This window comes from Microtus oregoni, unplaced genomic scaffold (genome assembly GCF_018167655.1).
Source record: "Microtus oregoni isolate MIOR12 unplaced genomic scaffold, Mior012 000119F_ref0000445, whole genome shotgun sequence".
Taxonomy (NCBI): Eukaryota; Metazoa; Chordata; class Mammalia; order Rodentia; family Cricetidae; genus Microtus; species Microtus oregoni.
Genome location: NW_024544748.1, coordinates 859807 through 882821, shown reverse-complemented (window position 1 = coordinate 882821; position 23015 = coordinate 859807). Strand labels below are relative to the sequence as shown.

The window sequence follows — 23015 nt, the reverse complement described above, 5'->3', positions numbered from 1 at the left end:
AGGGCTGACGGTGATCTGTAAGTTTTTTCCCCTTTAAATAAATACCACCCTATTAATCATAATTCCAAACTGGTGTGGCATTGTTTATGACTTATGCCTTCACCTCTGAAGATGGTTGACAGTTGAGGCAGACTGTGGGGCCACTGATAGTGACACTGGGATGTCTCTCTACTGCATATACCAGCTTCATGGGATCCTATTCTCTTTAGATGTAAACCTTGCTCAACCTAGATGTAGTAGGGAGGGTTTTGGACTTTCCACAGGGTGGGGTGTATGGCACTTCCTTAGGGTTGGAAGGGGAAGGGTCTGTGGAGGGAGTGGGAGGAGGGAAGGGAGTGGGAATTGGATTGATATTTTTTTAAATAATAATAATAATAAAAACAACAACAAAGAATTAGTTAATAAGAAGAGCCTGAGATACTGGGCTAATCAGTTTACAGTTGATGTACACCTCTGTGTGATTCTTTGGTACTGAATGACTGCAAGACCTGGCAGGACAGAAAACCTCGGTCAACAGAATGGCACCCAATGTGGACACCTGCATCCACATAAAGCCTGAGAGAGCTTGGGAAGTAATTCCAAACAGAAAAGAATAGAATAAAGCATGATTTATTGATAGCAGCATTTTTTCAAGTGGGCTCTGCTTGTTAGAGGCAAGCACTCTCATTTAAGAAAGGCTTCCTGACTCAGCATTAGCTGTAAAACCTTGCAGCTCTTTTAAGAGGTCCTGCCATAAAACACTTAAATGGTGTTGATGAAAAGCTGACCGCATGATTTTTGATAGTGGCAGGGACCTTGAAATGTCATAGAGTTGTGGTAATAAACATGGCTCCAGCCGGTACCTCTGCCATGAGGCTGGAATCTCAGAAAGCTAAGGAATGGCCTGTATCCAGCCATCAAAGCCGTGGCTTTAATCCTAGCCATATCACTTAGCAAATTAAAGACTCATGTGGTCAGAAAAAGAGAGATATATAGTAAAGATAGATTCAGATGAAGAAAACCTCTAAATGGTTTACAGTGCGTTTATATTTGTAGGCTTGGGAGAAAAAAGAAAAAATCCTTAAAAATAAAAAAGAAAGAGAATAGTTGGGTGTGGTGACAAGCATCTTTAATCCCAACATGTTAAAGGCAGACGGATTTCTGTGGGTTCAAGGTGTGGTGGCACATACCATTAATCCCAGCACTTGGGAGGCAGAGGCAGGCAGATCTCTGTGAGTTCAAGGACAACCTGGTCTACAGAGTTAATTACAGGACAGCCAAAGATACACAAAGAAACCCTGTTTCAAAAAGCCCCCCCCAAAAAAAATCAAAAAATAGAGTTTAAAATAAAGCCACATAAAACATGGAAAACATACAGATAATCTGGATACTGTACGTTATTATGTTTTCTTTGAGTTGTTTAAATGCTGAGGAAGGAGTAACAGCTGCTAAAAGATATTTGTTTATAAATGCTGCTGAATTAATCCAAGATAGGTATTTTGAAAATACCTTGACTTCAAAATTGAAGTCAAAAGGTATATTACTTTGGAGAAGAGGTTTTGCTTTTGTTTCCACAGGAAATGAAAGGCTGTGGACTCATTCCAGGTTAAGAAAAATCAGGTTTGATCAAAGAAGACTCCCTGAAGAATCTCCAATAGGAGCAGATGGTCCAGATGATCCAGCATTTCAGAGGACCTCTGTTGGAGTTTCCTCTGAGTTCTATATCCAAAACAGTTTCAAGACTGCTGGCTGAAATAATCAAGCCTCACAGAATATTCCATTCAAGACTTGACCAAAATTCAATTTTTTTAGGTCCCCATAAGATTATCAGCACCCCCAATCAGTAGGAAGTAGCCTGAAAAACTATGCCCATATTCCCCAAAAAATAATGGATTATGGATGTTTGCCTTTGTTTAGAATGTTGGTTACAAGTTGTTGTGGATAATGGTCAACAGAATAGCTAAGCAAAGGAGATTCGATTCAGAGTTTTTACAAAAAGGGGGAGGGAAGTATTGTGGGACAATGGTCTGTTCCGTGTCACTTATATTTTAAATAAATGCTGATTGGCCAGTAGCCAGGCAGGAAGTATAGGCAGGGCAATGAGAATTCTGGGAAGATGGAAGTTTCAGTCTGCAGTCCTGACCCAGCCTCAGAGGAAGCAAGATGAGACTGCTTCACCGAAAAAGGTACCAAGTCACATGGCCAACATAGACAACATAAATTATGGGCTAATATAAGTTATAAGAATTAGTTAATAAGGGGCTGGAGAGATGGCTCAGAGGTTAAGAGCATTGCCTGCTCTTCCAAAGGTCCTGAGTTCAATTCCCAGCAACCACATGGTGGCCCACAACCATCTGTAATGAGGTCCGGTGCCCTCTTCTGGCCTTCAGGCATACAAATAGACAGAATATTGTATACATAATAAATAAATAAATATTAAAAAAAAAGAAGTAGTTAATAAGAAGAGCCTGAGATACTGGGCCAATCAGTTTATAATTAAAAAAAATTGAGATCATCATCAATAGCCAGTGATGTAATAAGCCATTCGTATGTACTGAAGCCTTCATAAACCCTCAGACAGGCAGGACTCTAAGCACTTCAAGATTGTTGAACAAGTGAGCTTCCTGAAGAAAGGAGGACCTAGAAAAAGGTCACAGAAGCTGTACACTTCATAAATACATGAATCTCCATGCATCTCTTCCATCTGGCTGTTATTCGCATCTTTGACTTTACAATAAACCAATAAACAAGCATTTATCCAAGTACTGAGCTACGTGGCAACTTAATCAAGCCTAAGGAAGTGATCTTAGGAGCTCTCAATTTCAAGCTGGTTGGTCAGAAATGGGTAAAACAGTCTGGAGACTGCAACTGGCATTGCAAAGTGGTAATGGTGGTCAGTGATGGAAAACGAAGCACTTGACCTGTAGGATCAAATGCTATTTTCAGGTACAACAGGTCAGAATTGAATCAAATCAGACACTCAGCTGGCACTCACACCCTGGAAAATTGGTTGCTTGGTGTGTGAGGCGAAATCCCACATATCTGATACCAGCAGTGTTGTGGGGAGTGTGTGAGAGCAGGAAACACTTTGGGTTTTTTTCTCCTTATCTAGTAGGATATAAAGTAGATTCTGGCAAGTGAAAATATATGGATGATTCCCAACTTCTGATGAGCTGACTTACAATTTTTGAATTTACAATGATGAAAAAGTGATATGTATTCAGTAGAAACCAAATATTGAATTTTTATCTTTTTCCAGGATAGCAATATGCAATATAATATGACCTTGCTATGCTGGGTAGTGGCAATGAACCACAGTTCCCATTAACCACATAATCGCTTTACAGTGTGCTGAGTTGTTAAGCTATGCTGTTTGGTAACTTAGATATATTAAATTTATTTTCCATTTATGACATTTTCAACTGATCATGGATTTATCATTTGTTAAGGAACATGTATATTAACCAGTGAGGAAATAACTAAAAGTAATATAAAATAATTGAAGTAATTCAAGTATACCATTAGAAAATGTTCCCTTAATGCAGATGTTCTCAACCTGTGGGTCCTGCGGTCGAAAGACTTTTTCACAGTGGTCACATAAGACCATCAGAAAACAGGGATATTTACATTATGATTCATGACAGTAGCAAAATTAACAGACATGATGTAGTAATGAAAATAATTTTATGCTGGGAGTCTTCGCAACATAAGAAACTGTACTAAAGGGTCAGTAAAGCATTAGAAAGGTTGAGAACCACTGCCTTAATATATTTTTTAAAAAGTGGGCAAATGGAGCAGATGAGCCAGAATGATATTTATGGAAAATAACAAATAAAATGATAGGTATAAAATCAATTATAATAATATTAAGCACAACTGGATTAAACAATCCAACTAAAAGCTATATATTGCTAAAACTCCATAGACAATATAGACTTAAAGATAAAAAGAGTTTGAAAATAAAAGGTTAAAAACCATTTATCATGCAAAGAAAAATCAAGTGGTTGTAATGGTCCAAATAAACTTTTAAAAATATTAACTGAGAGACTGGACATTTATCACACAAAGAAAAACTGAGTAATTATATCTGGCCAAATATACTTTAAAAACTGTTAACTGAGAGGCTGGAGATATGGCTCGGTGGTTAAGAGCACTTGGTACTTTCGCAGAGGACCTGGTTCAGTTCTCAGCACCGACATGGCAAACCATAGTCATCTGTAACTCCAGTTCCAAGGGATCTGACGCCTTCTTCTGGCCTCCCTGATCACTGTGAATCCACATAGTGCACATACATACATGCATATAAAACATTAATACACATAAAAAGAAATAATTTTCCAAAAATGGAAACAAATGCTAATTAAGATAAAGACATAAATTTTATAATGATACCCAATGATGGAATATGGAATTATTTTTCCAAATACCAGTAACAATAAATTATATTTGATTTCACCACTTTCATTCAACATTGGAATGGATTTCCAGCCACTTTGAGAAAGAAGTTATCCAAATTGGAAAGGAATGGAAAATGTTTCCTGTCCATTGATGACATGACATTGTATATGGAAAAATCCTAATGAACATATACTCAAAATGAAAATTATTAAACGAATTCAGCAAAATTGCAGAATATAAAGTCAACACACAAAATCCTAGCATTTTTATACATACACTAGCAATGAATAAATTAAAAGAAAATCAAGAAAAATCCATTTAGAATATTATAAAAGGCTTTCAATGTTTAAATGTAAATTGAACCAAGGAGATAAAAGCTTATGGCATAGAAATCACAAAACATTGTATCAAAAAAAAAAGGCAAAGAAGACAAGTAAGTGGGAAGATTCTCCATGTCCATAGATTAGAAAACTTAATAGTAAGATGTCACTATTACCCAAAGTGACCTATGGCTTCATTGGAATCTCTATCAAAATCCCAATGCCTCTTCTGAGTCCTAAAATGCATAACGAATTACAAGGCTAGACAATGAAGAAAAGGAATAGCAAAGTAAGAGAACTCACTTTCTGATACCAAGCTGTATTACAAAACCCCAGTAATCAAAATTAGCATAAGGATACAAACAAAGGGTAATGAAGTAAAATTGAGAGTCCATAACACAAACTTTTATATTTGTTCTAGGCTATGGGTCAATGGTAAATTGTTTTCCTACTATGCACAGGGCACTGTTTTCAACCCTCAGTACTATACTACAGTACGACACACATAAATATAAGAAAAAAAAGAATTGAAAATTGCAGTTAACCCTTACCCATTGGGAGAGGTGGATGGGAGATGGACTGGGGGAAGGTAGGGTGGGGCAGGAGAAGGGGTTGGGTGGAGGGAGAACTATGGATGGAATGTAAGATAAAATGTTAATAATACATTAAAATAAAAAGAAATGTGAAGTTATAAATATTGTGATAAACTCATTCCATTTTACTTTGCTTTTCCAAGAAGTGAATCATTGCTTTGTTCAGTGTTTCCATGCTGCATATACCAACCACTAATTTAGTCACTAGTAATTATTTTCATAACCAGTATCAGAGTGCTCAATTTTGATTAACACTTATTTTACTTAATAATCGTTCCTAAGTACTAAAGTAGAGATACTTTCACTTTGGCTATGCCAAAGAAAAGTTTAGATAAAGTGCTTCCTTTAAGTGAAAATGCAGAAGTTCTGGCTTAAGAAAACAACAATGAAGTATTCTGAAGCTGCTAAGACCCGCGGTAAGAATGAATCTCCACCCATGAAATCGCAACGAAGGAGAAAGAAATTTGTGTTGATTTTGCAGTCACACCTCAAACTGCAAAAACTATGGGCACAGCATGAAGAGTGCTTGACTGAGATAGAAAGGAATGGAGTTCGTGGTTTGGTATTATCCCAGTTTACAGCCATCCACCGCAGTCTTACAGTTCATCCCTCGGGGATGCAGAAAGAACTACCGCAATTATATCATTAAACTTTTAGGCCACAATTTGTAAGGGCTTAATGGGATAAATTTTAATTTCATCCGATCTTATAAAATTTGGACTCACCAAGAATGTAGCTCCATTGCCTGGTGGCTAAGAACTCCCAGTGAGTCTCTATTGGTGCAACTCTACAAGGTAATTATGGCCTGAAAGGAAAGCACTTGCTAGATAGACTCAGATTGCTACTGCTGTCACTGAGAGTCAACAGTCAATGAATGTGACGTTCCTTCCTATGGTTATAATCAACTGTAGGCCCGAGGCTACCGCTCACTGATAAATCACTAGCCTACTACACGGCAAGGTCCTGGGTTCAATCCCCAGTCATCCACTGTGATAAAGAAGGTATGGCAGAATTCATGGTTATGGGAGTATGTTGTAGCGATTCCTCACATCCCAGGAGATCAGTAAAACAGAAAGCAGCTGTGACTGGAAGCTAGGCTACACGTAATCTTGAAAGGCCTGCCCCAGCAACCTGTTGTCACTAGCTAGACTCCACCTCCTAAGGCTTCCATTGCCCCTCAAAAGAGCACCTCCACTTGGGGAACAAGCATTCAAAATGCAGGCATGTAAAATCAAGTATATATGACAGGAAAACAGAAGTGGAAATGACTGACAGGAGGATGACTGGGTGAAGTGTAAATCTAATCAATCTTAATCAATAAAAACCGAGAATCAGATATCGGGATAAAACCTGAAAAATCAGAGAAGCAGAGAGGAGCAGCCGTCAGTTGCTTCCTTCCTCTCTCATTCCTCAGTCCAAAAGGGCTGAGGTCCTGTCTACACCCCACCTTTTCACTTCCTGTCTCCAACTCCTGCGTGCTGGGACTAAGGGCATGAGCCATGAGTGCTCAGCTTTTATGGTTAACTAGTGGCTACCTCTGACCTCTGATCACCAGGCAAGCTTTGTCAGAACACAAACAAAATATCATGTAACAGGTGGGCAAAAGTGGGATGAGGACATGGATGGGGATATTTTTTCAACATATAGTATTTATTTGTATGAAAACTATAGAAATAAGTTAATTTTTAAAATTGTCTTTATAAAGGTTATTTCAGATTCAAATAATAACAGCTATGAAGGAGCGCTATAAACAAACCTGTGTGGTTTTAGTTTTAAAAAGCAGGTTATAGGGGTTGGCCTATAGGTTGGTAGATCACTAGCCTACCGTGTCATTAGGCCCTAGGCTTGGTACCAGGTACCTCCGAAGGCTTTTTTTCCAAGTTACATCTACTACAGAGGTTATCATTTGAGAATGAACTTCCAGAAAATTACTTCCGGTCTAGTCATCAAACTATGCAATATACAATGGATAGACTGACAGCTGAATAACTATCGACTTTGATCACTACTTAAAAAGATCTTTAGCTATTAAGAATACAGTCATTGCCTGTGATGTCAAAGCGTTCTGTGCATATATACAAATCACCCTTGTTTCTGCAGATTTAAAGTTATTAAAACAGAGTTGGAGGCTAAAGAGATGGTTCAGTGAATACAAGCATGTACTGTTCTTGAAGGAGACCTAAGATCGGTTCTCAAGACAACACTGGACAGCTCACATCTGCCTCTCTCCAGCTCCAGAAGATTTGAAGCCTTCTTCTGAACTCCGTGGTCACACACTCATGAGCACATATCCACACAAAAAGGCACACATATACATAATTAAAAATATGGTGAATCTTTAAAAAGATTGAGACAATGTGTTCATGAAAGGTCTAAAGCAGAAGGTATTATTGCTTAGCTCAAATTCCCATGGGAAATGACTACCTTGAGACAAGAAAGGTTAGGCAGGAGTCTCTATAGCTTATGCAGAATAAATTGTTTCTTTTTGTTTTTGACTGGACGTAAGATTTAGACCTCAAGAGTGCAGGACTGGCTACTTGTCCAGAGTACTGCAATTGAGGATATATTTGACCACACAGCCATCAGGAGTGAGCCACTTCTCAGCTACTATGTCTTTTCATCCATCTGCATTAAACTTGGTGAAGCCCCACATCTTTGAGATGTGGATCTCCTGGTGGCCAGGGAGCTTGAACTTAGCTCTCCACATAGCGTCGATTCCAGGTTCCTTAATCTGTGGCTTGGTGTGGATAGACATGATGACCTTGCCAAGGAGTCCTGGAGCTGCCAAAAGGCATACACATACCTGTGTGGAGCCTGTTAAACTCAGCACAGGACATCTTGTTGGTGAAAATGACATGTAAAGATGGCGCCTCACTTAGATATGAAAGCCATCCTTGCCACAACTCTTTCCCACGTATTTGTTGGCATAAGTACAAGTGGCCCTCGAGGGCTTTAGAGGAGAGTTCCTCACATTTATTTAACACCACGTGAACATGAAGTGGGAATTCATTAACTTGTGCCTTCTGTCCCAAGTCCGATGCCCTGGCAGAAGTGAGTCTCTAAGTATTGTTCTTAAAATACAAGTGACACCAGGCTGGATGGCTATGGCGCATAGTGACAAGAGGATCTTAGGTGGAACACCAAAGAAAAAGAGAGAATAAATTATTTTTCTTTTTTTGTGTTTCTTTTTTTACTAGTTAAATTTATTCATTTATTTTACATCCCAACCAAAATTTCCCCTCCCTCTCTCCTCCCATCCCCTCCTCCCACCTTTCCTCCCAATCCACTCCTGTTTCTATTCAGAAAGGGGCAGACCTCCTATGGGTATCAACAAAGCATGGCATATCAAACTGAGGTAGGACTAAACTCCTCCCCTTTTATTAAGGTTGAACAAGGCAACCCAGAATGAGGACTAGGTTCCCAAAAGTTAGCCAAGGCATTAGGGACATTCCCTGATCCCATTGCTAGGAGTCTCACAAGCTACACAACTATCACGCATATGTAGATGGTCTACATGGGTCCCATGCAGGTTCCCTGGCCTGCCTGATACAATCCTTCCTCCCTCTCTTCAGCAAGATTCCCTGAGTTCAGTCCAGTGGCTGGCTGTGAGTCTCTGCATCTGTTTTCATCAGTTACTGGATGAAGGCTTTCTGATGACAACTTGGGTAGTCACTAATATAGCCTCTTTGGGGCTGTGGATTGTAGTATGGTTGGTTATCCTTTACTTTACAACTAATAATCTCTTATGAGTGAGTAAATGTTTGTCTTTCTGGGTCTGGGTTACCTCACTCAGGATGATTTTTTTCCTAGTTCCACTCATTTGCCTGAGAATTTCATGATGTGATTGTTTTTAACATCTGAGTAACAGTCCATTGCACAAATGTACCATATTTTCTTTATCCGAGAATAAATTATTTCCAAGCATGACTACCATCCACATAATCTTAGTAGGGAGATGCAGTATCTGTGGGTACAAAACATGTTTTCTAATCGTGCTAAGGCAATTACAATGGCAACAACATGCCTGGTGGATTAGACAATGGTCCACAGGACAGAAGAGAGCTATGTGAGAAACAGGTACCAGCTTAGGCACCAAACTGCCAGGAAGGCTCGGTAGAAGGATTGTTGTGAGTTTGAGGTTGCTCTAAGCTATGTAGTGATGCAAGGATAGTCTGAGCTCCAGAGTAAGACCTTTTCTTAAGAAAAAAGAAAGACAGCATGCGTTATTATTTTTCATTTATTTAAATTTATTTTAAGTGATCCATAAAAACAAAATTTGTACATATTAATGGGATACCATGATATTTCAGTACATGTATACATTATATAAATTTAAATCATGTTCATCTTTTTCCTCATTATTACTTCTTCATGTTAAAAACTTAACAAAATATTTTCTAATTTTTTATGTATAGTACATTAATGATGATCTACAGACACCCTTACTATGTAATAGCACAGCAGAACTTTCTTCTATCTAAGTAACTATAACTTAGTGACACTTGTTCAGCCTTTCCTCATTCAGCCATCCCTCCCCAAACTTTGGTAACAAGTGCTCTACTGTCAACCTGCACAAGATTAGTTGTCATCAGATCCCACACAGTAGAAGTCATACAGCTTCACAGTTTCACTCACTTAACATAATCTCCAGTTCCATCCAATTTTGTCACAAAATCATTCCTATGCATGGCTGAATAGCATCCCATTGTACAAATGTACTATACTTTATTGATACATTCATCACTGACATACACTTTGGCTGTTCCTAATGGTTAGTTATTGACAATACTGCTGCAATGAACATGGGAGTGCAAATGTCTCTGCAGCCTGATAATTTCATTCTCTCTGTTTACATACTCAGTAGTGTGACTGCTGGAGCAAAGTGAGTTTCCTATTAAAGAATGGCATTCACAAGAGAATGGTGAGTCAAGTGGACTAGAAGAGCCAAAGGGTCACTCTTCCAGAAGACAAGAAAAGGAAAGGAATCAGCCTGAAAAGATGGTAAGGGTTTAGCAACCTGGGCCAGGCAGATTCCTTGAATCAAGCTGGACAGTGTTAGGACTCACAGCTGGGTAAAGGCTTGTATCACGAACAAATAGGGTCTTTAGAACAATTTAAAATAGTTGGAACCTGACCCAGATATAGCCCTTCATATAGGCAATGACATATCAACACTTGTGGAATTCCTATAAGCCTCCAAATTTATAAGTTCTCTGAAGGTCAAAACAACTTATATTAATATGCACTTACTTGTTCTCACCCCAAGAATGGAGCAAAGGAAGTTGCACCTGATTTCACAGCAGAAGTAGAAATAATTCTAAATTACACCCTTAGATTTGCCATAAGAATCCTGCCCTGCCAGGAGTGACAATGCACACCTTTAATCTCACCACTTCGGAGGCAGAAGCAGGTGGATCTCTGTGAGTTTGAGGCCAGCCTGGTCTGCATAGTAAGCAGGGCTATATAGTGAAATCCTATCTCAAAAAAGTAATAATAACAAAGAAAAAACAGGCCCTGCCACATAACACACATGGAAACAGTCTCAGCAAAAGCCTGTGGATTGGAAGACAATGACTAGTTTCGTCACTACAATTATGTGCCCCCTCCATCCATATTGAAGCTCTAATCCCCAATACCTCAGGCTGTGACTATATTGGAGCTAGGGCTTTTAAGGAAGTGATTTGGTTAAAACAAGGCCATTGAATAGGCCCTAATACAATCTGACTATGATCATATGAAGAGAAAATCTGAACACACAAAGAAACACCAAGGACATACATACAGGTGGAAGACCGTGGAAAGAGAGGCTTCTGAAAAGTACACAAACATATCAACACTTTGATTGTGGACATGTGGCCTGCCTCCAAAACTATTTCTGTTGTTAAAACCATTCAGTCTGGTATTTTGTTACAACAGCACAAATACACTAATATACTGACTTGGAACCTGGACATAAATCCAGCTGAGCTGCGACGTCATCTTTCCCTAAGAACATCTGGCACATGGTTAAGAGCCAATTATTTGGGGGAAAGTATAATGGTATTTCAGTGACCTGTAGGTAAAACAACTTCTGCATGATACAGTGGAAGGTGAGTGTTGCTGGTGAAGTTCAAGTACATTAAACAGGTCACAGAATGCATGGATAATTATATGTATCGAACAATTTAAGTTTCTTTAAGACATGATATCAGTAGAAAATGATTGACATGAGGAGAAACTAGATATAGCTAACAAATGATAAGCAGTTTAATATAAGCTTATCATAAAGTTCAAATAAGACAAAGGGAAAATAATCATATTAATATAAAAATATGGAGGTGTATATAATGGCTTTATAGGATGGATTAACCGCTTCAAGTTTGTTTATATTTTACATGAAAACCTCCAAATGTTGGATATACTCATGTTATTATTTCTATAACTTATCTGCTATATAACTGCTATATTAAATGTAGATGCTCAGAAAAATACAGAACAGTCTCCCTTTATGGGAGACTGGGCTGCCAAGTGTGGTGGTACATGCCTTTAGTCCCAGCACTATAAGTTTGAGGACAGCCTGGTCTACACAGTAAATTTCAGAACAGCCAGAGCTACATAATAGAGAGACGATTCCTCAAAAAGAGGGGAAGGGACTGGGTCAATGTCCTGGAGGGTAGACTTAGTGGAAAGAGTTGACACAAATGTCATCAAGACATAAAGTAGAATCATGAATAATACTCAATCCAAAAGAAGGTGAAAATGAAGAAAAAGTAAATAAAGAACAAATAGAAGGCAAAGAGCAAGTTGGAGATCTAAAACCAATCAGGCCAATAATTACATGACATGAAAATTATCTAAACACTGCACCAAAAGGCAGACACTGTCAAACTGGATGTTTTAAAAAGCAAGACACAGCCCTAAAGCTGCCTATAAGAAATTCAGATGAAATACAACCATGTTAAAAGTAAAGCTAGTCCAAAGAAAAGTGGAATTGTTAGTACCATCAGCTAAAACAGATTTCAGCACAAAGAGTATTAACAAGTACAAAACAAAACATTTCTGAATGGCAAAGGGTCATATTATCAAGAGACTACTGCAATTCTAACAGTCTGTACCTAACAAGAGTACTCTAAATACACAAAGCAAAACCTTCACTGAACTGAAAGAAAAAAAAAAACGAATACAACACTTCAATCTGAGCTTTCAATATCCTTCTAATAATCAATAGAACAAGTAGACAGAAAAAAAATCAGTCAAGGAGTAGAAAACTTGAACAGCTTTATCAATGAACATAACCTGACATTCATAGTAAACAATACAGGATATGCATGCATTCCAAGAAAGCATGGAAGACTTACCAAATAACAATAATTTATGGACAAGATCCTATCTCCAAAACCCTCATAAATTAAAAGGATTCAAACATAACAATTATATTCTCTCACCAAAATGGAATTAAATTAGGAAACAGTATCAAAGAAAAATATGGAGAAATTGCACAAATATTTGCAATTTGTTGATGATTTTAAATGACCCTGGGTTGGGGAAATAAAAAGAAAATGAGAAAATATTTTTACCTGAATGAAAATGAAAACATATAAAAAAAACAGCTAAATCTTTATAGGAAGTTTTATATCATTAAAATTAATGTTTATATTACAAAAAGGAAAAATGTTGGAAATCAAGACGTTGAATCAGAAACTGTAGGGATGGGGTCCAGCAATCTGTAGCCCTCTAAGCAATTTTGATGCATGTCATACCTTGAGAATTACTGCTATGTGTTATTTGCATGTTGGTTTTGCTCTAGTCTTTATTCTTCAATAAAGAACCTACACAATTTATACTGCTCTGAAGTTCATGTCACTAAGGTCAATCTTACTTTTAGTAGTCTGTTAATCTTATGTTGACTTTAGAAAATAGAGTACTGCAAGTGATTAACACTGCAAGTAAGAGTTTATTTGCTAAAACATTCCAAAATTCAGAGACCATTGTTATATCTGCAGGAGTGTAGAGTACAAGCATCAGTGGGAAATATGACCTTATTGAATAATTCCTACTGTTTATACTAGGCTTCCCACATGGGAATCAAATGTAGTTAACTTTTAGTCATGTTCATTGCTGAAAAGCAACAGACATTTGGATCTAAATGGTTAATGAGATAAAAAGAATTTGTTTAAGCTGGGCCTGCAGGTTGTAAGCCTTTCATCAATGAGGCAAGGGCAGAGTTGACTACACGGAAAGTTCAAAGTCAGCCTGGGCTACAGAAGATCATCTTTCAAAACAAAAAAGAATTTGCTTGAAATATGGTTTCACGCCTAAAGTTGGACATGAAATTATCTCAAATTCTGGAAAGCACTTCAAACAAAATACTGCAGCCCAAAGAAGCACCAATTCAATTCAGTTGCAGCAATTCTCAGGTTTGGCAGGCAAAAAAAAAAAAAAAAAAAAAAAAAAAAAAAATTGAGATAAAATCTGGCTCAGTTACTTAAGCTACCCTCAAACACAAAATCCTCCTCCCTCAACTTCCTCAATGCTGGGGTGACAGGAATGCTCTTCCACATCTGGCATCATCTTTGCAACTGATTCAATGCGAGAATGATGTCAACAGATCTGGCCCATCTGAATTTTCTACCCACATCATTCCTGGGCCACCTAACTAACAAATGCAAATAAAACTGGCAGCTGGGAAAGGTGGTGCACACCTTTAATCCCAGCACTCTGGAGCCTGAAGCAGGCCTCTGAGTTCAAGGCCAGCCTGGTCTGCAGAGCAAGTTCCAGGACAGCCAGGGCTACCAGAGAGAAACCCTGACTCAAACAAACAAACAACAACAACAACAACAAAAGTAAAAGTACAGTGAGCCCTAGTAGTCTAGAATCCCAAGGTAAAATCCAGTCAGTCTACTCAAGGGTGCTTTCCTTCCCTGACCCTCACTGATTTTTTTTTTTTTTTTTTTTTTTTGTTTTTTCGAGACAAGGTTTCTCTGTGGTTTTGGAGCCTGTCCTGGAACTAGCTCTGGTCTTGAACTCACAGAGATCCGCCTGCCTCTGCCTCCCGAGTGCTGGGATTACAGGCGTGCGCCACCACCGCCCGGCTGATTTGTTTTTTCAGTTTTAGCTCTCCCTTAAGAATCTACCTTCTGCTCAATTGTATGCTTTTGAACAGAACCCCACAGCAGCTGTCTGTGGGGCCATGAGCATGTAATTATGCAAGTAATCAAGTAGAAGCCACAGTCACAAGTTTTAACATCAACATAAAATGGGATGGGGTTTTACAAGCACATTTCAAAAGTGCAAAAATTGAGTCTCATATTGTTTCTCTCCCTTTCAGAAGCTTAGATATGAGCACATACAAACCTCATATATTTTTAAAGAACATTGTTTTTTTTCCTCTACTTTAATATAGCTATAGCTGTAAAACATGCAAAATAACTAAGCTCCAAACCGAAAACAACTAGTAGAAACAACTAAATAAAAAGAACCGTGCTGATTTACTTATTGGCCACAAAATGCAGCAAAGCCTCTACACTTTCCTGCACACCTCGGAAAGAATCCCCAATTCCCTGTGCAGGGCTGATGTAGCTCTCTCTTGTCAGCATCAGGCATCCATGGTTCGGTCCCTGTACATTCATCCATGTTACAGATCCAGAAACTGTCAAGGCCCTGCCAACGTTCTCACTGTATTACAGTTTGGCAAGCACCTTCCCTCAACCCCCAGTTTGGGAAATGATCTATATAAGGAACACAACAGTTTATCTGAAGAGTTAACCAGACATCCTAGATCTGAAAAGTAAGTGAGGACATTAACGGCAATATAAAATTCCAGGATATATTCTTGTTCTCTCTTTTCCAAGATGCCTGTGCATATAGTACAAGGAAGTCTAGAGTACAGAGGGCAACAACAGCCACATACAGAAAAACACCCTAGAGCTTTTTAAAAACACAGTAAAGCAAATGTAAACTGCAGTAGGCCAAAGAACTAACTCTAGTTTGGGTTTTTTTGCAGCTGCAAGCAACCTCCAAACCAAGAGGGTCACAAGTTCGACAGTTTGCGTGCACTCCATGAGCAGATGATTACAATTTCCATCTTTCTAAGCACTGTGGGTGTGCTTCACTGTTGATTTTGGTACCACATGGGAAGAAATGATCAAATCAAACATAAACTTCCTATATTTCTTGTTACTACACCTACTTCCAATGTTAAAAGGCATTCCTAATGTATTTTCTCCATTATTTCTCAAATTAATAAAAAACAAGTATGAAATTCATTTACAACCATAATATTATGCAAAGCACTTCATCTTCCTTTAACAACTTAGTCTGTTCCAAAGTATTTCTGTCCAAAATGTGTAGGTGCAACAGGATGAACTTCAGTAGTTAAAATTGTGATCTCTGGAAATTCTTGAATGATTGATTTGGCACCTTCAAAATATAAAAATAATTATTACTGCAAGATTTTTGGTAACACTAGTTAGAATTCAGGAATTGTATAATCATTGTCTCCAGACTTAATACTGACAGAAAACAGGGAACAATCATCTTTGGATACTGAATTAGGCATGCTTAATCTCTTTATATAACATCCACTATGTGAAAAGTTTTGTTAATAGTTCAGACCATGCTCCGGCCCACTCAATAATATGGTCTGAAAATCAAATTATTCAGTCATACCAGCTTTGGCTAGAATCAAGTAATATGGCACTCCCTAAAAGGATAATCCCATGAAATGAGAGTTTTCCAATGAAAACCCCAGGAAATAAGTGTGAAGGCGTATTTGGTATGTCAGAGAATGCTAACTGTTTAGAAAGAAGGATTTGAGCTTTAGGTGAGGGGTTGGGTAGGGAATTTAGACTAGCTGGGACGCCAAACCAAAGCACCACAGTAAAAGCTGCTACACAATGTGGATTTTTCAGTTTTAATGCCAAACAATGATATACTGTTCCAATTAATACAACTACAACTAAAGAGATTATTTTTTTCTTTTGCTAGAGGTGGATAATTACTGGATTATCTTAATGTTTTGAATGTCACCAGTGCTACATACAATGGACAATCAAGCAAATCACCCTTTGTCACCGCTGGTATTTGAATTACAGGTACATTGAGGTTACAAAAGAACAAAGTAATCCAATAGACCACAATTAGTACACAATAGCCTATTTAGAATAGCCTTCTAACACACATGCTGTGGCTTCTTGAAGTTTGCCTAAAACTTAGGCTAGCTGGAAATGTGAGAACAGCCTAACTAGTGAGTAAAACACTGAGAAAATGCCCAAAACCCCAAAAGCTTAAAAGTGAAAGTCATTCAGAATTAAACCAGAAAATAAGCACTATTAGCACTGTGTGTGCAATTTGAAACCATTGAGTATCTTTCTAGCCACTCATGTTGAGGTCAAATTTATTTGGTTTTATGCTGAAGTCTACTTTTGGTAATTAGTGTTATAATTTGTATTGGTCATCTCTAAACTTCCTGGTAACATTTCACAGTATTTCTTTATATTTCTATTAATTCTTTGAGAATTCCATACAATATATTTTGATCTTATTCATACCTCGTCCCCACTCCCTATCCACCCAACTTTGTGGATGTTTGCGTTCTCTCTTTTCCTCTTCTCACCTTCAACCATCAAGCCTAGGCTGTTTTACCCAACTCTGGTGTGTTGATCTGGTAGGAGTCAAACCATTAAAAAAGCTGACTCTCCCTCTCCCAGCACCTATCAAAGGCCAGCAGCGCCTCAGCTAATAGTAGGACTCCGTGTCCACCTTCCCTACCTCCATGTTAGGATTCTATCTGGCCTGAGCCTGCATGGGTCTTATGCACACTGTCATACATCCTCTGTGAGTTCATATGTGTAACTGTTCTGTCTGTAAAACATTGTTTCCCTAAAGTCATCCACGACTTCTGGCTCTTAAGATCTTCCCACCCCTCCTAAAAGGTCCTTGAGACTTTGAAGGAGGGATGCATTTCACAGTACGCAATTCTCTTGTTTGTGCTGCTTTTCACACTTGCTATCTATATTTTTATATCACTAAATGTTTTTTCTAAAGCAACTTTGGATGTGGAATATTATTTTAAGATATGTTAATTTATTCATGCCATGGAACATTTATTTAATGATGCAAAGATGTGTTTCATTCTTTTATGTTGCATTTGTTTAACTTTGTAAAGCTGTGATTCTCTGCCTGTCTAAAACATCAGATTGGTTTAATAAAGAGCCGAATGGCCAATAGGAAGGCAGGAGAAAAGATAGGTGTGGCTGGCAGGCAGAGAGAATAGATAGGAGGAGAAATCTGGATGGGGATAAGAAGGAGCAAGATAGAACAAGGAGAGGAGGACATCAGGGACCAGCCACCCAGCAAGTCATGAAGAAAGAAGCAAAGAAAAGTATACAGAAATAAAGAAAGTAAAAGCCCGAGGGAAAAGATAGATGGGATAATTTAAGCTAAAAATATCTTGCTATATAGTACACAACTCCAGAGAAGCTAGGTAACAAGGAGAACCCTAAGAGAGACATATATGGATCTCCCTGGGAATGGGAGATATCTTGACTGAGGGAGCCATTATGGAGCTACCATGATACCTGGCACCAGTGAAATTCCCAGGAATCCACAGGGATGACTCCAGATTAAGACCCTAAGGAATAGTGGAGACAGTGCCTGAACTGGCCTTGCCCTGTAGTCAGATTGATGACTACCTTAATTGTCATCATAGAAACTTCATCCAGTAACTGATGGAAGCAGATGCAGAGATCCACAAAGCTGTGGGCCAAGCCCTCAGAGTTCATTTGAAGAGGGAGGAGCAACAATATGAGCAAAGGGGTCAAGACCATGATGGGTAAACCCACAGAAACAGCTGACTTGAGCTAGTGGGAGCTCACTGACTCTGGACTGATAGTGGGGGAACCTGCATAGGACCAAACTAGGCCCTCTGAATGTGGGGACAGTTGTGTGGCTGGGGCAGTCTGTGAGCTCACTGGCTGTGAGACCAGGACTTATCTCTACTGCTTGAAATGGCTTTTCAAAGTCAATTCTCTTTGGAGGGATACCTTGCTCAACCTAAATATGGAGCGGGGGACTTGGTTCTGCCTCAAAGTGATGTGTCAGACTTTGTTGACTTTCCATGGGAAGCCTTACCCTCTCTGAGGAGTGGATGGGCGGAAGGGAGTGAGAAATGGAATAGGCAAGTAAAATGAGAAAAGATCGTTTTTAAAAATTAATTAACATAAAAAAGTAATTAAGAAAATCTGGCTAGAAACAAGCCAAGCTAAGGTTGGGGATTTATAAGAAAGAATAAGACTCCATGTGTGATTAATTTAAAAGTTGAGTAGTGGACCCTCCAAAAAGCGAAAACGGTAAGAAGACTAAAACAACCAATAACAAACTTCTGCAAGGTATGTAATAAACCGCTAAATAGATATTACTTATATACCCATTTCCTTATCAGTCAAGTATATATAATTCCTTTTTTGTTGTTGTTTTTGAGACAGTCTTGCTATATAGTAAGGTTTTCTATGTAAGGTGGGCTGGCCTTGAACTTGCACTGATCCTCTTGTCTTTGCCTCCCAAGTGCTGGGATTACAACCATGTGTCACCATTCCCAGTCATCATTTACACACTTTCAAATTATTTCTTATACTAATCAACTCCATAATGAAGACCCTAGAAACTAAATTCTTAATGCCTGTATGATTATTTTCATACTATGTATTCCTAATTGCCCAAGATTGTTTGGTAAGAAAGGCAGAGTCTTAATTTAGCTATATCTCTTAAAGGAAATGGGAAATAGATGACTTCCTCACACCTACTTAAAACAGACATCTAATTCAAAAAAACAGCTGATATTCACATCACATTGCAAAGATTACTTCAATAACACCATAAGTTCCTTGTTATTCGAGAGCTGTTCTCAAGCTCAGGGGGAAAACCATTGAAACTTGGGACCTTTCAGCCATTTGTAGGCCCTAGTCAAATAGGACTTGGGAAAATAACTGCAGTTATTTTCAATGAAGTAATTAATATGTTCCCATTTGAATTTAAACATCAGAATGACTAGATAGATCAGTGGTTAAGAGCACCAGCTGCTCTACCAGGGAACCTAGGTTTGAGTCCCATCACCCACATGGCAAGTCACAACCATCTGTAATTCCAGTTCCAGGGGATGCAACACCCTTTTCTGGCTTCTGAGGTACACAAACATATACATGTATAAAATAATGGAATAAGATATTAAACATCAGGATAGTGTAAAACAAGCCAGGCATGCTTATCTATATCCGTGGTCTTGGTTGCTTAGGAAGATGAGACAAAAGGATCACCTGAGTCTAGGAGTTCAAGACCAGTGTGCAACACCTTGTCCAAAGAATTGTTTTATATTATCACTGAGATTAGAGATGACAAACACAAGTCATAACTAGCAAAACTAGATTTAAATTTAATATGGACTGACAACCATAATTTGCCTTGGGATGAGAGGCTAGAGAGATACACACTATCTCATGATTATCTGGAGCTGCAAGTTCAACTCACCATGGGGAGTGGAGAAGAGACTGAGTAGGATAATAACACTGGGTTGAACTCCATGTTCTATTAGAACCTTTACAGCTTCAATTACAGTATTGCCAGTGCCTAAAACAAAAAGGCAACGAAACCCATTAGCAACGTTAACACCTAAACTGACATGTTCTGAGAGTAAGGTCAAGGCAGGAATCTTAACATAAGACTTGACTCGTGAACACTTCATTTGAAAGTGACTGACTGTTCTTTGTCAATGTTATTTTTAATGATAGGTACAACAGAAACAGGAATTAAATGTACAACAAGCCCTAAACTCACTTACTTCTTGAGATACAAAATTTAACACCCCTGCTCACCTCCCTGGGAGACCATGGTATGAGCAAGTAGAGAGGTGAGAACAGAATACCAGAAAAATTACCTGTAGAGAGGATAAAACCTTGAGAAAATCAGTACCATGATCATTAGGGTAGAGACAGGACATGTTTCGATATATTTTCTGGGTTCTATATATTTTACTTCATTAGGTCCTTTGCTTCAATGTGTTCATTTCAAAACAGATGTTCTTTGGAGCTAACAAAGTTTGACTAATGTATATTCCCTTATTACACAATAAAAAATTCCCAGTGAACTGCCCAGGGCAACTCCAAATCCAACAGAGAAAAACACATTTAGAAACTGTTTTTGCCTTTTATATAAGTGTGCGTAGGAGGTAGACACTAACTTGAATTTAAAACTCTAACAAAAAATTACAAATGCAACTCAAGCCACTCACTGAGAATTGGATACATCAGAAGGACTTTTCTGCGATGTATGTCTGGGGGGAACTTGGCATAGTACACTTTGGCCCTTTGTGTCTCCTCATCGCTCTGAATCAGGATCTTCCCAATTCGTATGGATCGACAGCAGTCACGTAAACCTTGTTCCATTGCCTCACCTTGAAGAAGGAAATGAAAAGGAATCAGGGACAAAAGAGATGCAGCAGATAGCGTGCAAATCCAAGAACAGGCCAAAGTCGAGTTTCTCACTGCTATTAATACAAAAAGAGCACTATTAAGGCAGAAGCATTCTTCTTTCTCTTCTACTGAGCTCATATTTTATTCTTAGTGGGAACTCAATGAAAGCAGATGAAAGGCTTGTCAAAGAAACCACAGTGAGCTAGACTTATTGCTTGCTTACAAGGTATGGAGCTGTTCTGCTTCCATGATGATGGAAATGAAAGGTTGACTGGGTTGTTCCTTGAGCTTCTTCTATACCAGAGATACTTTTACTCATTATTTTTAAAGATGATTTTAAGCCAATTAAATTTGTTACTTTCCTCTGAGAAAAATATAAAAGATTCATGAAAAAATGGGGGCTATAGGCCATAGGCTTTCCTTTTAGATATAAGTGGCCAGGATCCATTACTTAGTTCAGCAAGGCTGTGGGACCAGAAGCCCCATCAGGCGAAGTCTTGAGTACCTGGTGGAGCACTGACTGAGGGCCCATGGGGCAGCGTCTCAGTAGATTCATGGGCAACCGCTAAGCCAACAGAAAAACATCAGAGGTGCAAGGACCAAGGTGGTATTCTCAGAGAAGTTGGTACTTTCAGAGCTGAGAAGAAACCATATCCAGGTGTTCAACAACTTCAGATGCTGAACAACACTATTCTGAGAATGTTTTCACTGCTTAAGAGCTGTCTTCCTGTAGGAACAGAGCCTTAAGCGCCTTTTGTAATTGAGGTGTTCAAGTGTTCACAAACACAACAAGAGCAAGAGAAAAATGAAGGTTTATATGTTTTTAAAGTCCGTCTGTTTTCAGTGCAAAAAGTGAGGCTTCCAGCTCTTGGAAAAAAAAAAGTTGTTTGCTGAGGAGCAATCATTCCTGTATAGCAGGCACACATTCTCATCACAGGCATGCCATTTTGTTGCACAAAAGTTGCTAGTTAAGATGATCAGTTGGACTCAAAGCACCAATACAGACTGTATAAGATCAGCAAGTGGAAATAGCTAGAGCTAATGACAGCTACGTGCTTTTTGCCTATGCAGTCACATATACAAAGAATATAAAATTTACAATATGAAATCAGTCCAGCTTTTGGCAGAGTTCCCTGCAACACAGATAAAAGCAGAGGCAGCATCTTCTCCAGCCAGCTCTCCAAATGTTCTTCTTCAGAAAGAATTTAATTTATGCCACATTCCTTCAGTCTGCAAACCATTCTCCCATCCTGCTATCCTCCCGCCCTCCTTTGAGGCATTTTAAAAGCTGCCTTGCTCGTGGGAGCAGGCCACTAGGGATGAGGCCTGCAATTACAATTAACCAAACTTAGCAGCACATAGGCCATGACTCCAAGGCACCATGAGGCTAGGCAACACAGGTGGTGAGAATTAAGCAAAGGCAGCATGCAATTATGACAAGCCAGCCCGCCTCTCCTGGAAAACAGCAACCGTTTCCATGCATGCAAAGAAACAAAATCGTACACACGCAAACCTACCGCTCCTCATGATGCTGACCCCACAATTTCCTTTCTCAAATTTCACTCCTTCATACTTGTGCCCTGTTGGGAAATAAAAATAAAAAAAAGAGATGCTTTATCATTAGAGACATGTACATATTCTATAAGGTACTCGTGGCTCAAAGCAGGTGAGTACAAAGCAACCCAGACACAACGTATAGCACCTTCGATTTCCTGTGAAAGTAGTGAGTCATGATCTTTCATAGTTATTTCTTAATTCCTCAGAAGAAACCTGTGAGAATAATTGGGAGAGGAGGTTTTCCTCAAGTGGGAATTGGACTTATTATAGCACAATATTCCCATACACATCCTCCAAATTGAATTCAAAGGAGACTCACTGCAGTCCATGAATACTAGATACCCCATCAATTCACACTGGAGCCCCACTGTGAGTCACAGCAGAAAGCCGCCTCATTCCATCCCTTCTTATGATCCTTCATTCTGCCTTAAAAAGCAGAAGAAAGAGGCTGAAATAGTTATTAAGCTACTCAAAACTTGGTCTCATTCTGAACTGTGTCAATTATGATGCAACAAACTCAGCCCTCAATTGTTCATAGCCAACCCTTTGAATAGTAGAGTTTTCCATCAGTTATGAAAAAAAAAAAAACAAATCAGAATTTCCAATCTCTGAAAGGGGGATTGTAGGCTATTCTTATTAGAGCAAAGCACCTACTCCAAATCTTATCATTTTGACTTTTCTTTCCCTTTTCCACATCTCATCTTCTTTTTAAACCTGTAGTTTCT

The 23015-nt window shown here is 38.7% G+C and overlaps 1 protein-coding gene across 2 annotated transcripts in view; it reads right to left on the bottom strand.

The window, feature by feature from the left end:
* Positions 1 to 9516: 9516 nt before the first annotated feature.
* Positions 9517 to 23015, bottom strand: part of LOC121444270 (uracil phosphoribosyltransferase homolog) — a 36232-nt gene continuing 22733 nt past the window's right edge. For both annotated transcript variants that reach the window (XM_041646100.1, XM_041646099.1), the window contains 4 exons: positions 22251 to 22313; positions 20553 to 20714; positions 19793 to 19891; positions 9517 to 15688 (listed from right to left, as the gene is read on the bottom strand). In XM_041646100.1, the coding sequence (XP_041502034.1) occupies positions 15582 to 15688; positions 19793 to 19891; positions 20553 to 20714; positions 22251 to 22313 (431 nt within the window). In that variant the 3' untranslated portion in view covers positions 9517 to 15581. The remainder of the gene's footprint in view (positions 15689 to 19792; positions 19892 to 20552; positions 20715 to 22250; positions 22314 to 23015) is intronic.